At 40.5% G+C, this 20,571-nt stretch overlaps 1 protein-coding gene across 1 annotated transcript in view; it reads right to left on the bottom strand.

The window, feature by feature from the left end:
• The window catches only part of myo9bl (myosin IXb-like), a 55,659-nt gene that overhangs the window by 25,944 nt on the left and 9,144 nt on the right, over nucleotides 1–20,571 (bottom strand). Inside the window, exons 2-4 of the mRNA XM_087172263.1 lie at nucleotides 10,089–10,309; nucleotides 9,676–9,895; nucleotides 8,793–9,302 (exon numbers count right to left, since the gene is read on the bottom strand). Coding sequence (XP_087028389.1) covers nucleotides 8,793–9,302; nucleotides 9,676–9,895; nucleotides 10,089–10,246 — 888 coding nt within the window. The 5' untranslated portion in view covers nucleotides 10,247–10,309. The remainder of the gene's footprint in view (nucleotides 1–8,792; nucleotides 9,303–9,675; nucleotides 9,896–10,088; nucleotides 10,310–20,571) is intronic.

Below are 20,571 nucleotides of genomic sequence, written 5' to 3'. Positions count from 1 at the left end.
CCCCCCACCCCACACACACACGCACACACACACACACACACACACTTCTCCTTTCAAACCAATCTAGGGGAGTGTCTCTAGAACAGTGCAGTTTATGAGCCGTTTGTCTCAACAAGCAAGTGGGGCAGAAATGAGAAAGTATAAATTATATACTTTAAAAAGACATTATATGTTAGGCCTAGCATAAACTTGTACAAACATGAACAAACAAAAATATGTGTGGAAGGAAATGGTCTGATGGTGCATACAAGATTAGATGTTCACAGAAAGAGCAAATTCAATTTGTCGTGCTGTTGTTGACTACTAGGAAAGCAACCTTCTACAGCCAATGAGTTGTCATACTTCCCCTGAGCTTTGTGTAGTTCCCCCTGTGGTCACCTCTGTGATGATCTGAGAGTATTACAGGTTTTAGATTTTTTTTTCTGGCATAATTTCAACATGCCTATTGATGTCAAAACTGAGAGAAAGGAGAAAAACCTTTTTGTAAAAACTACCGTTTGTGCTTGGGTACTAGGTCTTATTGGTATAAGATCGAAGCATTGCATCCTTTAAAGTCTAGCTGCTCAAAAGAGCTTCAGTTAAATGTTTCCACAGGCGCTGCCAAGGGCCTGACACTGACACCTCACTACAGCATGGATACGCTCACAAAAGGACTCTAAATAGTCCAACCGCCACAAAAACAGTTCCCACATTCACAGAGCACAACGGTAGGCGCTCATGCAAAAACTGACCAAACCTCTAGGTGGACATGCTCACTCATTCAGCGGCAGACACTTTACACCCACAACTATATCAGACATATTCTTTAAACCCAACTTATATTGATATACTCTTCAATTACAGGTTAAACTGGGGAACAAAGCAGCAGGGCAATGAGCTATATAATCACTGGTAGCTGTAATGTTGAGGCAAAACACCAACGGTACTTGGTGACAAAATAATCACTGTTTGTTGTTGACCTAAATGTGAAAAATGCTTTGGTGAAATCACATGATGTTGGCAGTGATTGATTGCAACCACGTCTCTACACAGTTCCTCCTCTATGTTTGGCCTTGCCTCAAGCCGCCATCATATCCCACCAACTACACTTAAACCCTTCGAGCTTAACTCAACTGAAATGTTAACAAAGAATTGATTCTTTGAGGTACAATAATGGCGTCAATAGCGCTCAGAGGGGCTGGTGCTTCAATTCAATAATGGTGAATGTCCCAGTGAATGCGGTTATACTGAACCACTTCATGAATTTACTGCATGAAGGTCAGAGGCAAATATTTCTAAATTCTTTATTTATTGTCTTCAACAGCATGACATGGCAGTCCTGTTTCAGGGGAAATGACTTGCAGTCCACTGAAAGACTGATCAAGTGTTGGATGACATTTTCACACGGTAGATGATTTACATAAAAGGATTTTAGCGATGAAAGGACTGGGAGATTGATCAATTAGTAGATTACAAGAAAATCAACAGACCACTGAATGCTTAAATCGGCGGTTCTCAAACTTTTTCATGTCAAGGACCCCTAAACTGACCTCGATTTGATTTTGTCCCAAGACCCCCCCCCGATAATATTTTTGCTTTTAGATGTTTTATTACAGAAAGTGTATGAAACCCATGACAAAAATAGTCATACACTCTGTTATTGTGTTACGATTGAAAAAATGTGGAAATAAATTATTCCCCTTTTTGCTGGGGACCCCCAGGAGACCCCTCAAGGACTCCTAGGGCTCCCCGGACCCCACTTTGAGAACCAAAGGCTTAAGTAATATATCACGCAAAAATGCCCAATATATGCTTGTTCTAGCTTCACAAATGTGGGGATTTGCTGCTTTTCTCCGTTAAACATTGTGGTAAACAGAATAACTTTGGCAAAGTCATGAATTCCAACACAATAAAGATAGTGTGACAAGTATTAGGCAAGTTATCACAAGACAACTACATAGCAGTAAATAAACTACTGTGGAAACAAACTGGTGTTAGATGACAGTATAGTGAAAATAAAGTGGTGGTAGTGGTGGTTGGGAGAAAAAACTAACTGCTTCAGTATGCAAGAGTTGATTGTAACAGATGATCGCTATTGTAAGCAAAGGCTGGAAAGCAGATCAGACGCTTCCATGCACTCACATTCATATATAAGCTTCATCACAGTTACACAAAGCAACATATAACAAAGGGCATATCAGCTGTACCTAAATTTCATTTTCATAATAAACTGCACAATTGTCTATATATTAGGGACATCTAAAAATCTAAAAAAAAACCAACAAAGACTCAATGCAGTGAAAAACAAGAACAGTTATCACAAACTGAACAAATCAATAGCGTTATCGAGCCGTTCTGTATTGGACAGAGCTGAGTCTGAGAATACAGACATTACCATACAGACATTTCAACATCATGCATATACATCATGAGCGGTGTCACAATTAATAACCAACTTCTGCAGCTCGCAATGGCAATGGACTATAGAAGACAAATTATAATTCTTCTGCAGCATCAACATTTTGGGCAACTGACAAAATTCCCCCATACCCTAAAGTAGGTGACTTGACACACAAACTCTCGCAGAGAGGCCTGCTGGATTCATACCCTTTACTTTGTTTAAATCTGCCTTTTGGACTCGATTAGAAACCACTCCACCAACTTTCTGATCTCTTAAGTTGTATTTATCTTAACAAAGTGTGATCTTTGCTGTTTTAAAAAGAAAAATGGATTGTGTTTGTATTCATTATATTTCTAATATACAAACACTTGTTGCTGTCAAAGCACATTAAATGGTTGAAAGTTAAAGTTTTTATACATTATTTGTTAACCCCCTGTGTTCCTACATGTTAGTGTGTAAACAACAAAACAACAAAAAAACAGAGTAGTTTGGATTAAGTTTTCAAGCACCAGTTTTGCTCCTCTTGTGGTCTGGTGTTTTACCAGATTGGAGTCATTTCAAGCAGCTCCACCCATGTCTAGATGGGTACCACATCAAACTCCAGCTTGTGGTGTGGTCACAGTACCATGAATAGACCCTGAAGTGGCCTGCAGCATACTGCTACAAGTAAGCTGTATTTGGTCTGGTAGGGAAAAGCATGTCCAACTCTTCAATATGATACTGTATGATGTGATTACAGTAAGGACTTGTGTGTGTGTGTGTGTGTGTGTGTGTGTGTGTGTGTGTGTGTGTGTGTGTGTGTGTGTAATGCCAGCTTTTCCCAGACTCACACACAATGCCACCCAGCCTGACCAAATATAGCTGAGGAATAAAAAGGTGCAACCCATAACTAAGAGATAAACAATGGATCAGCAGACAGAATGGCCAGCTACTCCTCTGAACTTCCTGTATAACAATACAATTCTTTGGTCTATCCACACCCCTGAAGGCTCTGAGCTAGAGGCAGCGAGAACTACTGCTGCTACTTCCCGTGTCGTAGCTGCTTCCTGTTAAAGAGGGTTCCGGATGATAGGCACTTCCTGTCTGAAGCAGTGAGACGGAGTGAAAACGAGGAGACTGGGAACTTAGCAAGAGAGGTTTAACAGGAATGTGTAACAACTAGCAGGTTAAGCTTTAGTAACAATGCCTTATATTATCTATAAGTGACTGAACATTTGAATTAATATTTTAAAGAACCCAACAGGAGAGAGAAAAAAAGACTTACAACATACCTGACATCAAAGGTTTTTACTGTTTATGAGCAAGGTGTGGTCAGAGATGTCTGGCCAAAACAACTTCCTTTCATGTTAGAAATAACTCATACTGCCCTGAATAACTAAATCAAGCTTTTATCCAAAGTAAGTTCTGATGATGAAGTGAAAGACGTTGCTGTGAAAGACCAAAAAATGTATAGACTCTATCTTCTAATCTTTTATATGGCTGCTTTCATATCTTCCCAAATACAATATACAATAATGTAGTCAGGCCACACAGGATTTGTTTTCATCCATTTCAATGACTACAGCAGAATTGTTCTTTTTTTAGGCTTGTGATACTGCAGTTTTCTCTCTCTTCTTCACCCACGCAATTACAAAGCTTTAAATTTGCCAGATTTTAGTTTTAAGAGCATGGATGAAGCATTACATGAATTATAAAATCGAGTATATTTCAAACCTATTGTTAGAACACAAATCAAGGAAACATCTGTTTAACAGTTTTCTTAAATAAATACAATGGGATTAGAAAAACTAGATCCATATTTCTTCACTATTGACACATAACTCCAATATATTTCCTGCCATTTGTCAGCGACCTTTCTGCCACTGAGGAGGGCCTTGCTGAGACTAAGAATAAATAGTCTTCAAAGCCTGGCATAAGAAAACAGAGACACCAAAAGTGCCACGTAACAGAGGATCAAACCAGTTGGACCAGTTCACAAGTGAGCTGGTGAACTGCTCTGCAGGTAGAAACCCTATTTGTTCAAACTGCAGAAGGTATTAAGTACAATCTCTTTTACCAACAAAGGAGGGGAATCAATAGAACAGAATAGAATAGAATATAGAATTTAAAAAAATGGTACAATGCATTAAAGTAGGACAGAGGCTTTCCAATATGGTTTCAGGTTGGGGCCATTCAATCTGCCAGCAACACAGCCCACAGCCAGCACCACAAACAATGATCTCATCTCCTCAAAATGTGACCCGGGCCTGGAGACCTCCCCTATAGCTTGAACACACACACACACGCACACTCACGCTCACACACGCTTTGCATTTTCCACCACTGTAACCTGATCAGCTTGCAAGACAAAAAAAAGAATCAAATAAAACCCCTCGGTCAAAGTGAAATTCCTCCATTTTAGTAAACCTGCCTAAAAATAGAATTCTACACTCATTTTATAATGCCTTGGCTGGAAGTTGTCAGGCAGGAACCACCAGAGGTAGACTATTTGTGTGAAGAGAAGCTGCAGGAAAGACAATTTCTTTTTATTGCTTCCTCTGTAAAGCAACTTTTGTTTCATGTCAGCCATCTTATGAGCGTGCTGCAAAAACTGCCGGGTGTTGTCAAGAGTCTTTTCACATAACTAAGTAGGACAGTCTCTTGGCACATAAAAAAACGTTAAAAGCAACAGCCTTCATGCTGAAACCTTCCCCTATAATGGATAATGGATGCTATAATGCTTCAAGAGGAAATGTACAACTGTTCAACAGCTAGGATGATGGACAGACTGGTCACACATGAAATCCCGTCTCCACTTCCTCCACTGACCAGGCCAGCAAAGACCAAACCCGTCGCCCTGTCTGCCCCTGCAACCACAGCTCTGGACTAGGCTAACATGCACACTGCATTCTGGGAGCGAACAGCAGAGTGGCAGTGCGTCTGCCAAAGGGACCAGAACTCTGCTGATGGAGGGGAAAATCTCTCCATCACCTCCTCCTTCTTCCCTCCATCAGCCATCTGGAACCAAAGACTCTGACAGACTGACACACATCAAGGGGCCGACGCTTTCAGATGCTGCTTATTCACATGCATCTTAAAAGGCGCAGCAGTTCTGTGAGTGAAAGCTCCAGTACTGAGTCAGAGGGAGTGGAGTTGATAGGGATATGACAGATGATGGATGGATACACCATGGCTGAAAACCTACTGTAGTTGCCAACCCTGTGTTCTTGTCCTTAATACTCAAGCCAACTGCTTGTGGCCAATTCTCATCAAACTTCTGTTTCGTGTTTTTCTGTTCCCAAGTATTGTGTGCTCCACTGAACTTTTACAGATCAGGAGGTTTTTACTTTTCAGCACTGTTTTGTACTTTGAATAAACCACATTCCACATAGGGCTTTTCTGGCTAAAAGGCTATTTTTAGCCACACTACTTTGAAATAAAACAGAAAAATATGTAGAGATTTACTTCCAGATTAGCCTGAGAGTAGTTAGTTCCCCACTCCAAGGAAGGCTATTACACTGAAACTAAGTACATCAGGTGATTTTTCAGAGATAGAGGCACTCAGGAAGAACTTCATTTTATCTTTTTCTATCTCAAGTCACTCTATATTATCTCAAATAACAAACATAAATCCAGATTATATCGCTCACAGGAAGCACTCTAAATTATAACATGGCCTGGGGTCACACACTTTCATGCCACCTAGTGCACCACACCCACAAAACATTATGCTTAACTTTGCAGAGGCAGAACCTGCAGGGTGGTCTAATAATCCATGGTGTTGAAGACATGCATAATAAATTGAGTTAAATCTCCAGTGATGGAGTCCTGCAGAGTACAATGTGAGACAACACTCACAATGGAGTGACAAGAGAGTGGGAGAGATGTGAATGCTGAAAATGACTTCACAATAATAACCCTGCTTGAGGTCTGACCAGAGGTAAATTCTTCCATATGTGAAAGTGGAAGAGACCCCGTTTCTCATTACAGGGATAAAAAAATAAATAAAACGAAGTCAAGTCTGTTCTTTGCCACGTAGCTCAAGGATTAAACTCAAGCAAAAACAATACTGTGTAATAATGCAACCATTTCTTGTTAAACAATGTAAAAGCTAACAGATGTCTACATGCCTGCACATATTTGTATGTGCCTCTTTTGTCACCAAACACAGAGAGCTGTAGTTTGCAATGAGCCCTGGCCATTTAACTGTCTGCAGCATAAAGACACCCTCAGTGGCCTGACAGACAGATGCCTTCACTCACTGGTAACATCCCACACAATATCTGTTTCCAAATGCATGTTAGCATACAAAGTTATGCACTATTATTTTTTTTATAGTTGATGTCGAATAATCATTTTCAGCCATGTCCTCTGCATCCAGCTTCTGAAATGTGAAGATTTGCTGCTCTTCTTTGTCACATGTATGTGATAGTAAGCTGAGCATTTTGGATTTTTGGTTAAAATAAGCTATTTGAATACATCTCTTTGAGCTGTGGGAATTATAACCAGTACTTTTCACCATTTTCTGACATTTTATAGATAATACAATTAATTAATTTCATCTGTTTAGCACTGGCATTTCCTGCGTATCATTCAGATAATAACTCACTCTGGTTAGTCAGACAACCAAGCAAAGTCAACAGTCCATATGGCTCAGATGAACCGACTGTGGGTCTGGCCTTATAAAATTATTTATAATGTAATATAAAATTATTCCCCACTGCAGTGAGAGGAAAATAATGCAAATGAAAAATGTGTTTTTATAATGTACTGATAGATATTTTTCCACTAGCTATTTGTAACTTACAGAAACTTTTCAGTTTCAGTTTGGCAGTAGCTTTGTTTTATTCTGTCGTTTCAGTGGTTGCAGAAAGCAAGTCAGTACAAGCATTAATTTCTCAGAGGCGAAAGCAGGAAGAGGAGCACAGTCACCTGATCGAAACAGCAGCAAAGAAATACCAGCGCCTGGTCAACAACAGCCAAATGAAATCCAAGTTGTTCATATTTTGATGAAAATGGTGAAAATTTTCTAACCCAGAAAATGGTGTTTCACAATCACTTAGAAAAAGAGACCAAGATTAGCACTTGCATTACAAGTACACAATCAGAAACATCAGTATTTGTTCAAAAGTACGTAGAGGGAACCAAAAAACAGCTCTATCGTTTCTAGATTCCCACAGCATTTTCAAAGGCAAGGGGCCACATGAAAGGGTTAATGGCGCAACTTCCCATCCTCTTTTTCATTTCTTCTTTCTGGGTAAACCATAGTCTTTGTATTATAGTCTTTTACACTGAATACAGACTACCATATCCCCCGTCAGTTCAGCCCATGTACGAAAGTGCAATTGAGTAACAGCCACATTTGCTCAGTACTGAATGGGATCTGATACTTTCATATAATGTTTTATGATTACTGTCCCCTAAAATAATCACAGAATATAAAGAACTCAGTGTATTTTGCCACCTATGCCAGTGTGTGTGTGTATGTGTGTGTGTGTGTGTGTGTGTGTGTGTGTGTGTGTGTGTGTGTGTGTGTGTGTGTGCTTTTGCATGGCATGGCAACATAATGAGTCACTTTTGAGGAAGCACTGTCATTATTGGATATGACTTCATCAAAATAACAATGCCTTTTGATTGATTCAAAATGCATTTCAGAAAATGCTGACGCCTCAGCACAAAATTGAAGACATAGTTGAAAACTGTTGTGGCGCTTCTGTAAACAACATATTTCAAGTAGCTAATTTCTGCTCAAGAAGTTGATAAATGTTGTTCAATATTGTAATACACTAATTAGCATATTCATTACATCATTACATTGTATTTGCATTCTGCCTAGTGACGGCCAGTTTCATCCCTTTATCTGAGTGCTTATCTCCTACTCTCTGTGTGCTCACATATACAGTATTTTAAAACAGCTAGATTCCAATAAAGCTGTTCTCATTTACATGTTTTTCTGTTATATTTACTTTTAAAATGATCACACAGAGAGAAAGTAAGACACTCATTCAGCTGCTGAGTGGTCAGAACAGAGAGGGGTGCCTGCAGAGGTAAAGCTCTACTTTGCGTGGCAATACTAACAACTCTCTTCAACGGAAAGTAACAAAATTTTGTCCAAAAAGTTAAGTTAGCAACACTGCCTGTAAACACCCTCCTGTTGACGTAATAGAGACTGTTCATGCCAAATCATTTTGAAAGAGCAAAGGCCAAGGGGGAAGCTGACAGTCGGCCTGCCGACCAAAACTTCATCAGTCAGTCAGTCAGTCAGTCAGTCAGTCAGTCAGTCAGTCAGTGACATTCTCAGTTATAGGTCTGGCCCAGCTGTTGCAGTCCAGCCAAATACCTCAAGATGGGCTAATAGTGAGCCAAAATGATCGGTGGTGTAGACACAGAACATTTTTTTTCCAACCCTACTGTCACATTATTAGCATCTTACCTCCAGGACTGGTCCAGCCCCCAGTATGGTCCTTTCCACCCCGCTGGCATAGCCCTTCTGGCTGAGCGCAGTCAAACAGTGGATCAGGAAGTTGGTACTCTGGGTCTTGCCTGATCCACTTTCCCCAGAGATGACAATGCACTGGTTGACCCTCTTCCTGAGCATGGCATAGTAGGCCACATCTGCGATAGCAAAAATATGAGGCTCCAGTTTGCCCAGCTGGTGGTTCTCGTACATCTTAACATACTTTGGGTTGTAGATGGGCAGGAACTTGAAGGGGTTAATGGCGATGAGGATGCTGCCTGCATAGGTGTAGATCTTTTTCTTGTAAAAGCGTGTGCGCAGGTTATTTAATATCCTGTCCTCATTGAGGACGGGGAGGTTGCAGAGGTCTGCAAAGTCATCCTGCGGAGGTGGAAGGAAGCCTCTGGCAGCTAGCCGCTGTGCCTCCTGCTCTGTGTATACAGACGGGAGGTGGACATAATGGATAGAGCCATCATGGTTCCTCTCCTGGATCAGGGAACGGAAAGGAAAAAAGATTGTGAAACAGTTAATTGCACACACAGTCTTTCTGAGATAGTTGTAATATTCTGGGACAAGCCCAAATGATACCGATCTTACAAATGCTCCTGTTATATATTGTGCTAAGAAGGTTGAAAAGACATTGGGAAACATTTTGCATGTAGCAAATTTAGTTAAATTTTTTGTTAGTTTATGTTACCTAGGTTGACTACTTCTTTTTGTTTCTCACTGAAATGGCAACAAAGAGGAAGAGAGAGCAGGAGGAAGCAGAATGCAATCGTCAGACTGTGGTAGGACTTCTCTTTGTGGTCCACATCCACCATGTCTGACAGCAAAGTGAAATGAGTGCTGTCAACTGTACCTGTAGTAAGAAGTAAAAGCCAAGGCTCTGAGGGTGTTGCTCCTGGGCTTTCCGAGGCCACAGCAGAAACCTCTGTACCGGCAGGTCTCCCGCCTCTAGCACCCACTCTTCCCCACCAGATTCCTTCACCTCTGCCAGCACATACAGGCGGCCGGGGTCCAGCCCCAGTGCCGTGGCAGCGTCCGAGATTACAGAAGCAGCTGTTGCATCCTTCTGCACTCTGAAGAGTAGATAAAAATAATTACTAACTGACTGACTTACAACAGTTCCTTTATTTAATAAATTTGGAACGCTACATAAAAATGTAGAGTTTCATATAAAGTCCTCTGATCTTTTCAACAACATCATAGCTAAAAAATAAACTGTTGATACTAATTTAACATTCACTAGCAGTAACATTGTGGAACACTCACCCTAGGTTGCAGCAGGTGGAGGGCTGGCAGGCCAGCCGTGGGTAGATCTGGAGCATGTATGAGCGGCCATCATGATCGTTAGGGTTAGCTGGTCCACCTCCCCCTCCTCCTCCACCTGCATTCGTTGCCATGGTGGCAGCGCCATCTCTGACACTCATCCTGAGCCCGGGGGAGTGGCCTCAGCATGCCGCACCCACTGCTTCCCTCTCACCACGCAGCACCTGAAAATGACAGGTTGATCAATCCATGACAGTTTACTTTCACTTTTATAACGAACACCGATAACCATTATCAGTCTGAGAAATTTGAATATTCACACAGGAACATAATAAAGGGAAACACAAGTCAGTTTATAGTTAAAACATCTGGGATGAAAGGGAGAGGGCTGATTGTCATGCCAACAATTATCTATCCTATTCTAATAAACATTCAGCACTGGTGTATTGCCAGTAGAAACACAATAAGACAGCCTAGATGGTGAATGGTTTCCAATATACAGAATTAGAGCTTTCTAAAAACCTAAACAAGGCGTCATTGCAGCTCTGAGCAACCATTTTAAAATTCAAACAAAATAGTTTCAAACAAAGCCTAAAACCACATGGGAAGCTCATCCTTGGTATCTGACCCTCAGCATTTTAGAGCCTGCACATAATGCAACTCTGCTACAGAGATGTGTCTCTGATTACCCTAGAAAAGAGGCTTAGGCAAGCAAATGTAACAGTTTGATCGGAGACAGGCCTTATAAATAAGCAACAGATCATCTTTGAGGCCGATGTCCTATCAAGTTATGTATTGCCTAAGCCTCTTCCCCTGTAATCAGCGGTTCATAAAAAAAAGATGTTAAAACTCTCTGGCAATTAAAACTTCTTTTGGATAAGAAAAGTTTAGCAGTCACCAGTGAAATGATTCTGAACTATCAGAAGAGAAATCAAGTGAGAAATCATAGGCTGTAAGGGGAAAAATCACTTCAGCAGCACTTCATGTTGTGGAACGGTGAAGACAAGTGTGTAGTGAAACATTTTTTAACATTCTAGGCCTTCACTTAATTCTTAAAAAGCGCCATGCATCAAGGGATGTCTAGAGGCCTACTTTGATTCCAGAACGGACTCAGAGATTAGACAAAAGAAAAACATGAGCCAGAGGTGTTTTAAACTTCTGGGACACTGCTTATCATTTTAAAGGTTATAATGCAAGCGCTGTCCATCCCTGTGGCTGACAAATCAAACAAAATTATTACATGGGCAAAACTAGTTGGAAAGAAACACTATTATAGCAGTACCTGCAATATAACAAGAAGGAGAATAATCACTCAAGATACCTGAGTCAGGGCCTAAATTGTCTGTCTGCCGCCACGTCTTATCTCATCCATAATATGCTTAAAGTAATACCTAAACATCTTGATCTTTAGTTCAATAAACAGGGAAAGCTAACCTTCTAAAACAACACTTTTCTCAGCTGATGCCAGAACAGAAATTGTTTGCTATATTTTAATATTTGGTATTTGACTGAGAGAAAGCCAGTGGTTAAATTGAGTTAATACAGCCTATTACCAGTTTGTGGTTTTCCTAAAAATACACTTCTGTCATCAGAGTAGGTCAAATGAAATTAAACTGTACTTCCATTTACAAAAAAATAAATAAAGAGTTGTGTTCCTATTGCTCTAGAATGTACATGAGCCTGTGTACAGGTTCCAGACATGTGCGATGACTGGTATTTCATAAAACCACAGCACATTGTTATCACATCATGTACATAACTTTGCCATTGATACTTTACCGTACATTGCAGCTGCAGATGCTGCAAAGAAATTGAACCCTTCCGCTCAATGATAGCAACCAAGACAAAAAAACAGAGAACACTTAGGGTAAACCACAAATAGTCTAATGACTGCACACTATTCACTCTCACACAAGACACCTACAGTGATGTGTGACGTGGATCTCAGCAGCAGGATAAAGTGTTTAGCAACTCCTCACCACAACAACTCATCTCTCCATCCAAAAATAATTCAATTTTCTCTTCCTGGCAAAGTCCCAATGCAAAAGGTCTTAAAACATCACAGAGCCCTGAGCAGACCATTAACTGAGAACAAAGTAGAGGTTTGTTCAGTCCTTACTATGGATATCACTGTTTTCCTCCCTGATGTGAAGCTGCCTTGAGGATGTACCAGACTCCTTTATGAACTAAATTATAATAAACTAAAGGACGAACGTCGTACTGATGAATCACAAGGCTGGCATTCATGTCATAAAACGCACCGGAGTCATCAAGGTCGGGCACCAATTGTTTAAGCCTCTGTGATGTAACTATGACACTGTTTAAAAGGAGAGATGGGCAATGCGCCATGCATATCTGATAGTTAAGTCATTCAAATCAATCACTCCACCTTCATTTTGGTTTATAGTGCATTAATCAATAAAATCTGCTAAATGCTAAATGGTCTCGTGTTCTTGGCACAAAGAAAACTATACTTAAAAAATACTGATTTATAACCATATAGGTATTCTGTATATAGATATCTGCAGAAACAAAGTGTAACAGCTTTCCACACCACAATCTACTGTGCAGTAGTTAGTGTCTGTACAAAACCAACTGCTCTGTAATTTTCACTCAAATTATTGTACAACCATACTTCTTTGTATAACTGCAAGTTCACTTTACCCCACACCAAAATTACTGACAGTGTCGGTTGCTGTGGTTACTTTGCCAGACTGATATGATGACAGTTTTACGTCATCACTGTTAAACAGAAAGCCTGGCCAACACCTCTGATCGGTTTCAAGTCAACTCTTTGAAGTAATGCTGAGGTATTTCAGTTCTGATTAGGTCTAACATCAAACTGGACCACAGCCAAAGGAATATGATCCAGGTTAATGCTCTGTGTAACAAAAATTAATGCAGAATAGTGATCTATAGTTGCATGTGCAGCAGCTGGGTAAAGTTTGTTCTAATGATGAATCATGTAGTGTGGCTTTGCATCAGTAATGCATGCTGTGTAAACTGTAAGCCCCCCTTGGGAAACAGGAACCTGGTTTAAATCACTGTGTGGCAGGCAGACTGCACTGCTTTGGTAACCTGATCCAGGGTCGAGTCCTGTAAACCTACAGTTTATCACTTTTATCATTCAAGCAGAGACAGTTTATTTTCTCAACCTGAAAAATAAGAAATGTTATAGTCTGAGATATGCCCCAAATAAGCAGGCCCAGGGAAAAGAGGGTCTCGCAGACGTTTGCATGCATTATGAAATCAAGTTCTCCATTTCTCCATTACAAGGTTTATTTTCACTCAAACTTTCCAGTGACTGATATAACCTATTGTACGCATATGTTCTGTGTAGTTATCAAAAACCATTTTACAAATTGACCTTTTAGCTCAGATAAGAGGACAGCTCATTTCAGTCATGTGAAAAAATATGAAGTTGAGTGTTGGTGGCAAAGATAATGTTTTGTGTCTTCCTCTACAGTTTAACCACAGGAATTTTTGACAATTAAATAATAATCCTACACACTCTCAACCAACAGTTTCTATCTTCCAAAGGAATAAGCTCCTAACTTAACCAACAACAGATACCACACAAAACCACATAGTGCTGCTAGTAACTGGTTGCGTCTATCTACCCACTATATATGGATTGGCCTTAATTGATCCTTTTGCATTGTCCAAGCCTGTTTCAGATACTGTTTCCCTTTCCTATGATGCACGAGCCTTATCAATCTTTATAAGTTTCTGTTTCTAATTACTCATCAAAAGCATTGACAGGAAATTATTGTTTAAAACATCCAAAGTTAACTACATGCTATAAATGAATCGAATACAAAACTGAACAACAGGGATATCTTGACAAAGCCAACTTTGGAATCATTTAGGTCAGAGGAGGGAATTAGAGGAAAAATAGAGCAACTTGAGACTCATGAGCTTGTACTTTTGCCAAGCTAGCTGACCACAGTCCCAAAAACATGCAAGCCAGTAAAATGCCAAGGCATGCAAAACTGCAGAGACCACAAAAGACAGCATCATCATTATCCTCCATCATGGGCTCTGTCTGGTTTAAATCCGTCCCTTTAACTCCTGAGCTGCTCTCTCAACTAGTTTCAAAAGAGCACAACACAAAGCTACAGTATCTGTGTGTACAACATAAAGCATTTCATCTCAATTTGTGTGGCTGTGCAGAGAGAAAAAAAAAAAGCTGAAATAAAAAAGGTAGTCACAGAGAGAAAATCGAACAAAGAAAATGAGAGGAAGGCATAGGGAGAGGCAGAGAGTGAGAAAGGTAAACATCTAAAAGTGAGACAGAAAAGAGGGAGGTCCCAGGGGACAATCAAAGGAGACGGAGGCTTTGAGATAATACAGCTTGAGATAATACAGAGGAGATCCTCTGTGAGGATGCCCAGCATTCCACAGATAAGACCCAGGGTTGTCTGCTCTGCGGAGGCTTAGCCTGGCACTTTACTTGCTTATTGGGGGCGGATGGGAGACGCTAGAGCACAGCACTACAGCTGAGGGTAGAGAGGGGCCCTTTAGCTCCTGTGGACAGGAGGAGGCATTAACAGCTAACAAGCTCCTTAAACCAGACGTTTTTAAAAGAGGCACCACTCATCCCTGTTAACTTCATCCCACCTAACCCCTAATTATCCAGTCAGAGAGAATAGGCTTTCAGTAAATTAATTCCACTGTACACTCATCAGGAAAATAGATGTAAGAAATTTTACTCAGCTGCTTTACCAACACAACAAAAATTGAATTGAGTACAATTAACACCACATATTGAGAAATAGGGTTTAGTTTTTTTCTCCTCGTTCATTTTTCTCTTAGACCACACATATTCATGTCCAGCCTGCTGCACTGATTTTCAATCCTCTGCGGCAAGGGAACTATCAAACACAGTTGTCTGGGGGTCAATATCTCACTGAGCCATGGTATGACCACAACAAAGTTATGGCCCATTGTATATGCTATAATTCGGACGGGCACAATTTTAAAAGAGCAATCGTGCACACATACCCCACTGCCAAATAAGGAGAAGGAGAAAAAAAAAACAGCTGCATAAAAGAAGCACTCTTCTAACTTCATTATAACTGAGGCTGAAATGACAGTGAGAGAGGGATTTGTTTGACAATCACTGACAGAGTGAATTAAGCCAAACAGGGTCTTACTCGCTCTCTCCTTTCTCCCAGCTCGTACTCTATCTTCCTCATCCACCCACAAAGAGCGAAAGGTCCACCCAGAGAGGACGAAGGAAGAGGAGGAGCAATAGTAAGTCTACAGTGCCAATTAGTGGAGAGAGAAAAAGAAATATTTTGCCTTTATATGGCCAGTTGTTGTAGTGTTTATGATATCACTTAGAGATGTGTGAAAGCCTTGAGTGTTATGCTCTTAGTCTGTGCTACAGACACTACATTTTCTTCCTAATGGACCTCCCAAGACTGGCACACACTCACACTCATATACATACACTGCGTAAACAGAGCAGCCAGTCAGTGCTGAAACACCACTGACTATGATCTGGCAGGAAGTGAATGACCGAGTGACACATACAGGGTCAATGAACTTCAAACTGAAATATTCCCTCTGCTTCTCACTAATGTCAATCCTCTTCCTCACTCCTCGCATCTCTCCATAATAGTGTGTCTCACACTCTAATACACACACATAGAAAGAGGTGAACCAAAAGGAAGCAAGTTATGATGTCAACAGTGTGTGGAGAAAAGATATGGTGACTCCTTGCATTCCTTTTCAGCGTCACAGAGGACTAAATCTCATGAGTCAGGGCTACAAGCAGCTCCCAACATGCGCTTAACTCGCCACTGACATGACAATAGCAGCAGCAGTTAGGGGGACAGGGGAGGCTGTTATAGTCCCTAACTTTTTCTAAAACTGAGCAAACTACAACTTTAAACACTTTCATAGACAGTTTACATTTCCTCCAATGTTTATGTACAGTATCTTTAGATGTGGACATTAAATTATTCTGTTTGGTTTATCTGTACAATATTAACCTAACTGTACAATTATGTGACAGACAGAGGACAAGTAGTAGATGACCCATGATAAATTATGTACTACTAGAGCTGGAAAAAAAATGCACTGATTACTCTATTATTCAATTAATCATTTAAATATTTTCTTTCTTTTTTTCAATGTAAATGTGAGGATTTGCTGCTTTTCTTTTTGTATGTGATTGTGGATTGTATATCTTGAGTCAGACAAAATAAGTAATTTGAAAATGGTGATTTGAGCTTTATTGTGATGGGCATTTTCACTATTGTCTGATTTTTTTTTTTTTAAATGTCTAGAAAATTAATGAATAAAGAAATAGTTACTTGCAGCTCTATAAGAATACTATTACAATTAATTAGGCAGCTACACAGATGCACATTGGAAGAAATTTAAGGTTTAATGTCTTGCTCAAGGAGAAGACACTGTAAACAGGGAAAGCTGAGGATTGAACCACCAACCCTTGTGATTTATGGTAAACCACCTGAGCTATAGCCATGTATGTCAAAGTTTTATAGATGAGAGGGCATGGATTGACAAATCAAATTCCAAAACATTTAAATACAATAAAATCAACAAAGACAAATTTAAGAAGGCCAAACCTAGTATGGGGTTGGAACGTGTATGGTCAATGCGTGGCATTGAGGACGTAGTTGAAAACTGTTGTGGAACCACTGTAAACAACTGACATCAACGCATCCTATTTGCATTCTGTAAGCAGTCACCTTGCCACCCTGGCCCTAAGCCCATGATTGGCATCCATGCACGGTCCAACCATATAATAGTTATATATTCAGCTGTAAACGCCTGCCTTATAGAACTTGTTTGCACCAATTCATTTTGAAAGAGCAACGACCCAAGGGGAAACTCCAACTCAGTCACATGGCATTGCACTGACCAATGGTGGAAATATAACAAAAACAAAAAAGGCAATAGAAATCTCTTCTACTTTGTTCTGGAGGATGCTGTCCTGTACTGACAAGAGCAATGAGTAAATTCAAGGCTACACTCCCCGTACAGAAGACATTTCTGAGTCTGACTCACTAAGGATGAGCAAGTTAGGTGTAAGTGTAGAGACAGTACTAATGTTACTATTATTCTTCCTCCACAAGTAACTTCAAAGTGAAATATACATTTGTACAAATATCACAATCATATTATGCCCTATATAGCTTGTTCCAGGACTTTGTTGAAGCCATTTCTTTTTGATAAATGAATCGTTCAAATCCAATCTACCATTTTTTTTATACTTCTGATATCCTTGGAAAACTTGAGACCATGACTAGAATTTAAATAAAGCTCTGTGGGTTTAGACTACGCTTGTTCCAACAACATGTGCTTGTAATGATGGACCAGCCAAAGGCTTTGTGGGGCTGAGGAGGTTAACCATTTGAACATCTGTGTTCAAGTTAAACGCAATCATTCTGTTTTTACACTAAATTTCAAACATTTCAAAATCCCAGGGTCTACCTTCACTCTTTCCAGGGTACATGTGTGTGCACAGCTACAATGATGTAGACCAAGCTCCAGTCCTCTCCCCATGGAAAGTGGAGATTGGGCCACTGAAGTATCCATCACCACTACAACTCTCTCTGCATGACCTAATGGAGAAGAGAGGGCCTGGCTCTTTGCCAAAGCGGGCTGCATTGTCCTCTGGGCACAATGAGAAGCATTGGGAAGTACAGATTCACTGTGTGTGTGTGTGTGTGTGTGTGTGTGTGTGTGTGTGTGTGTGTGTGTGTGTGTGTGTGTGTGTGTGTGTGTGTGTACTCCCTGTGGCTTTCAGCCCATGTAGGTGTGTGTGTATTCTCTTAGGATTCATAAATGCACTCAGGACCTGTGTGATAGAGAGATTGCTCCTGTTGCTGCTGAGTGGTGGTAAATCAGCCTCTGGGTTGAGCCTCAATAGGAAGTGCAGATGCACCCAAAATGGCTGTGAATAGATCAGAGCCCTCCCACTTGAGCCATGTGGCCTATTGAAAGATGCAGCCTTTTGTCTAAAGGGACCAAAACCTCAATCAGGGAATTAACTCATCCAGCAGACACCAACTGGGCTCAAGACAAACGCAGATAGAGAGAGAACTGTGAGGAGAGAGTGAAGGAAAAAGAAGAAAAAAAGGGCACTAAAAGCTCATCTCCTCCCCCCTGTCTTTAAGTCAGCTCCCAGGCTGGCCAGCCACAAACAATAAAACCAGAGCTGAGGAGCATCTGCTGCCTCCGTCTAAAGAAGAGGATAAAGGAGAGAGGAGCCGCAGGGATCCAGTCTTTGACTTGTTGATATTACCCTATTCATTCAATATGGAGCCCAAGCTCATGGTCAAAATCCTCTTCTCTGCTGCAAATAAGATGCAAGAAAAAGAGCACATAAAGCAGAGAAAGACAAATCAGAGATTGTAAATTCAAACCAAACTGAGTTGAACAATATTTAATAATTACATAATTTTATCTCCCCGATCACAGTGACCACTTGGTTTTCCAAACAATAACTAAACTCAAACTAGCCAGCTGTCTGTCACAATAAATTACCATAACTGTGATGAACAGTGGTAATCAATTATACCATGGTCATCTGAGTGCACTGGATTGATCCACCACTCCCAATATCACGTGTCTGACTCATGTATTGACAAACAGCAGATTGCTATTCTTTTGACATCCCTCGGAGGTAGGTATGACCCCCGTATCACATGCGGATCATTCCAAGTCAAGCGAGAGGGGTAAACTTCAACAGCTGGGGCTGACTGCAAACAAATGGGACAACCTTATTCAAAACAACTTGAAATCATGGCTGTATCACTCCTCTAAGGCCTCCATGTGTCAGCTCGTTCTGCAGTTGCTTGAGGCAATCCAACATTAGTTTCAGCCACAGATTTATGAACTCCTACTTTATGTACATTTCACAGCAGGTCAGTAATCCAAGAGGCCCAGGTACAGCCTTACACTACTCCCACGTGTCTTGCCACCCATATGCCTCCTCTGTAATGCTGTGTTTTTAACTGCTTCCTTAACTGTGCCTCTTTCTGTCTGTCTCTCCTGTCATACCACTGTCTTTCACAGAATCCCCTCCACCCCCAACGCTGCCCTCCAATGCCTCCCCTTCAACCCCCTGCTGGCCACCCCCTACTGCTCCCCACCGCCTAACATTTGGCACTGCTGCTTTAATACAGTCCAGATGCCAAGCCACAATGAGTCGAGGAGAGTAGAGACATTGAGTCTTCAGGGAACTCTGCTTACCATAAAAGCCTATGCCCTGGTGTTTTTGATTTACATATAATACTCTTTTACTATACTGCCACCCAGTCAGTCAGACTAGAGGACAAGCCCCAGTGAGCAGAGCAGAGAAGCCATGAAAACAGATTTGAATCAATCAGAAAATATTGAGTGTTTTGTATTTCTTCAAACCCACCAAACCTATTGGAGAGTGCCGCAACAGAGCAAAGTGATGCTCACATGCAAATGTACATGCAAATTCTCTTCAAATAGTATCCCAGCCTTGAAGATCTGCCTAGCAAAGACTCAGGTCTCAAGGTTCTCTCATCCAGACGATGCATGGCAACCAAGACGGTGAAGAGAAATTTGTTTTCAATCAGTGTGATGAGCTGAAACTCTAGATTCAAAGCAGCAGCGTCCACATGAAATACACCAGACCAGTGAGGCCACAGCATGTCTGACTTAATGCAACCCAGAAGTCTCTGCTCAGTCTGATTGGTTGTTTTGGGATTCCTTACTTGTTGGTGGTGACAGTGGATTCAGGAGAGTTTTCTGGACCAGTCATTTCAACCATGCTGGACTAATTACTAAGTAACTAACTAACTAACTAACTAACTAACTAACTAACTTGTTTAGACCAGTGATAACAAACAGTGACAAATACAGTGAAAAGATGTAAGAGGCTGGTATGTTCTTCCTTAATATTATAGACATTTAGGTTAGGGACAAAATCATATAAACACCAGTATGATACAATATAATCCTTCAATACATTTTATAGTTGTAAAACTCTTTAATGTTTGATCAGATTTAACTCAGCCGTTAATATTCGTAGCAATAACAATCTTCAGCAATTTTCATAATAGCCAGCAAACAGTATATAGTCACTAAGCTGAAAAATATTAGGGAACTTTTTTAGAGATTTAGTGCTGAAATTATTTGCCAGTCAATCAGTTAGTTGATCATCATCAGAAAATAAATATCAGCCAGAGTTTTTCGATTAATCCTTTTTAAGACAAAAATGTTGGTATCCTTAGTGTTCTTTGATAATAAACTAGATATTGTTGAGTTTTGGTCAAGTTTTAAGCATAATGAATATGTCAACTTGGGATGTGGAAGAGTGTAATTGGCATTTCTCACAATTTCCTGATACTTTACAGACCAAATGATCGACTACTCAGAAAAAAGAATTGACTGTTGGAAATTAATATTTGCAGCCTCACCTGAATTAACCCTGTAATTTCTGTTGTTTACAGTCCCATACGCAAAATTTTGTTTT

Source organism: Seriola lalandi, unplaced genomic scaffold, assembly GCF_002814215.2.
Source record: "Seriola lalandi dorsalis isolate HSWRI2012SDOR001 ecotype SW California unplaced genomic scaffold, Sedor1 jcf7180002052130, whole genome shotgun sequence".
NCBI lineage: Eukaryota > Metazoa > Chordata > Actinopteri > Carangiformes > Carangidae > Seriola > Seriola lalandi.
This window is presented reverse-complemented; position numbering and strand designations above follow the sequence as displayed.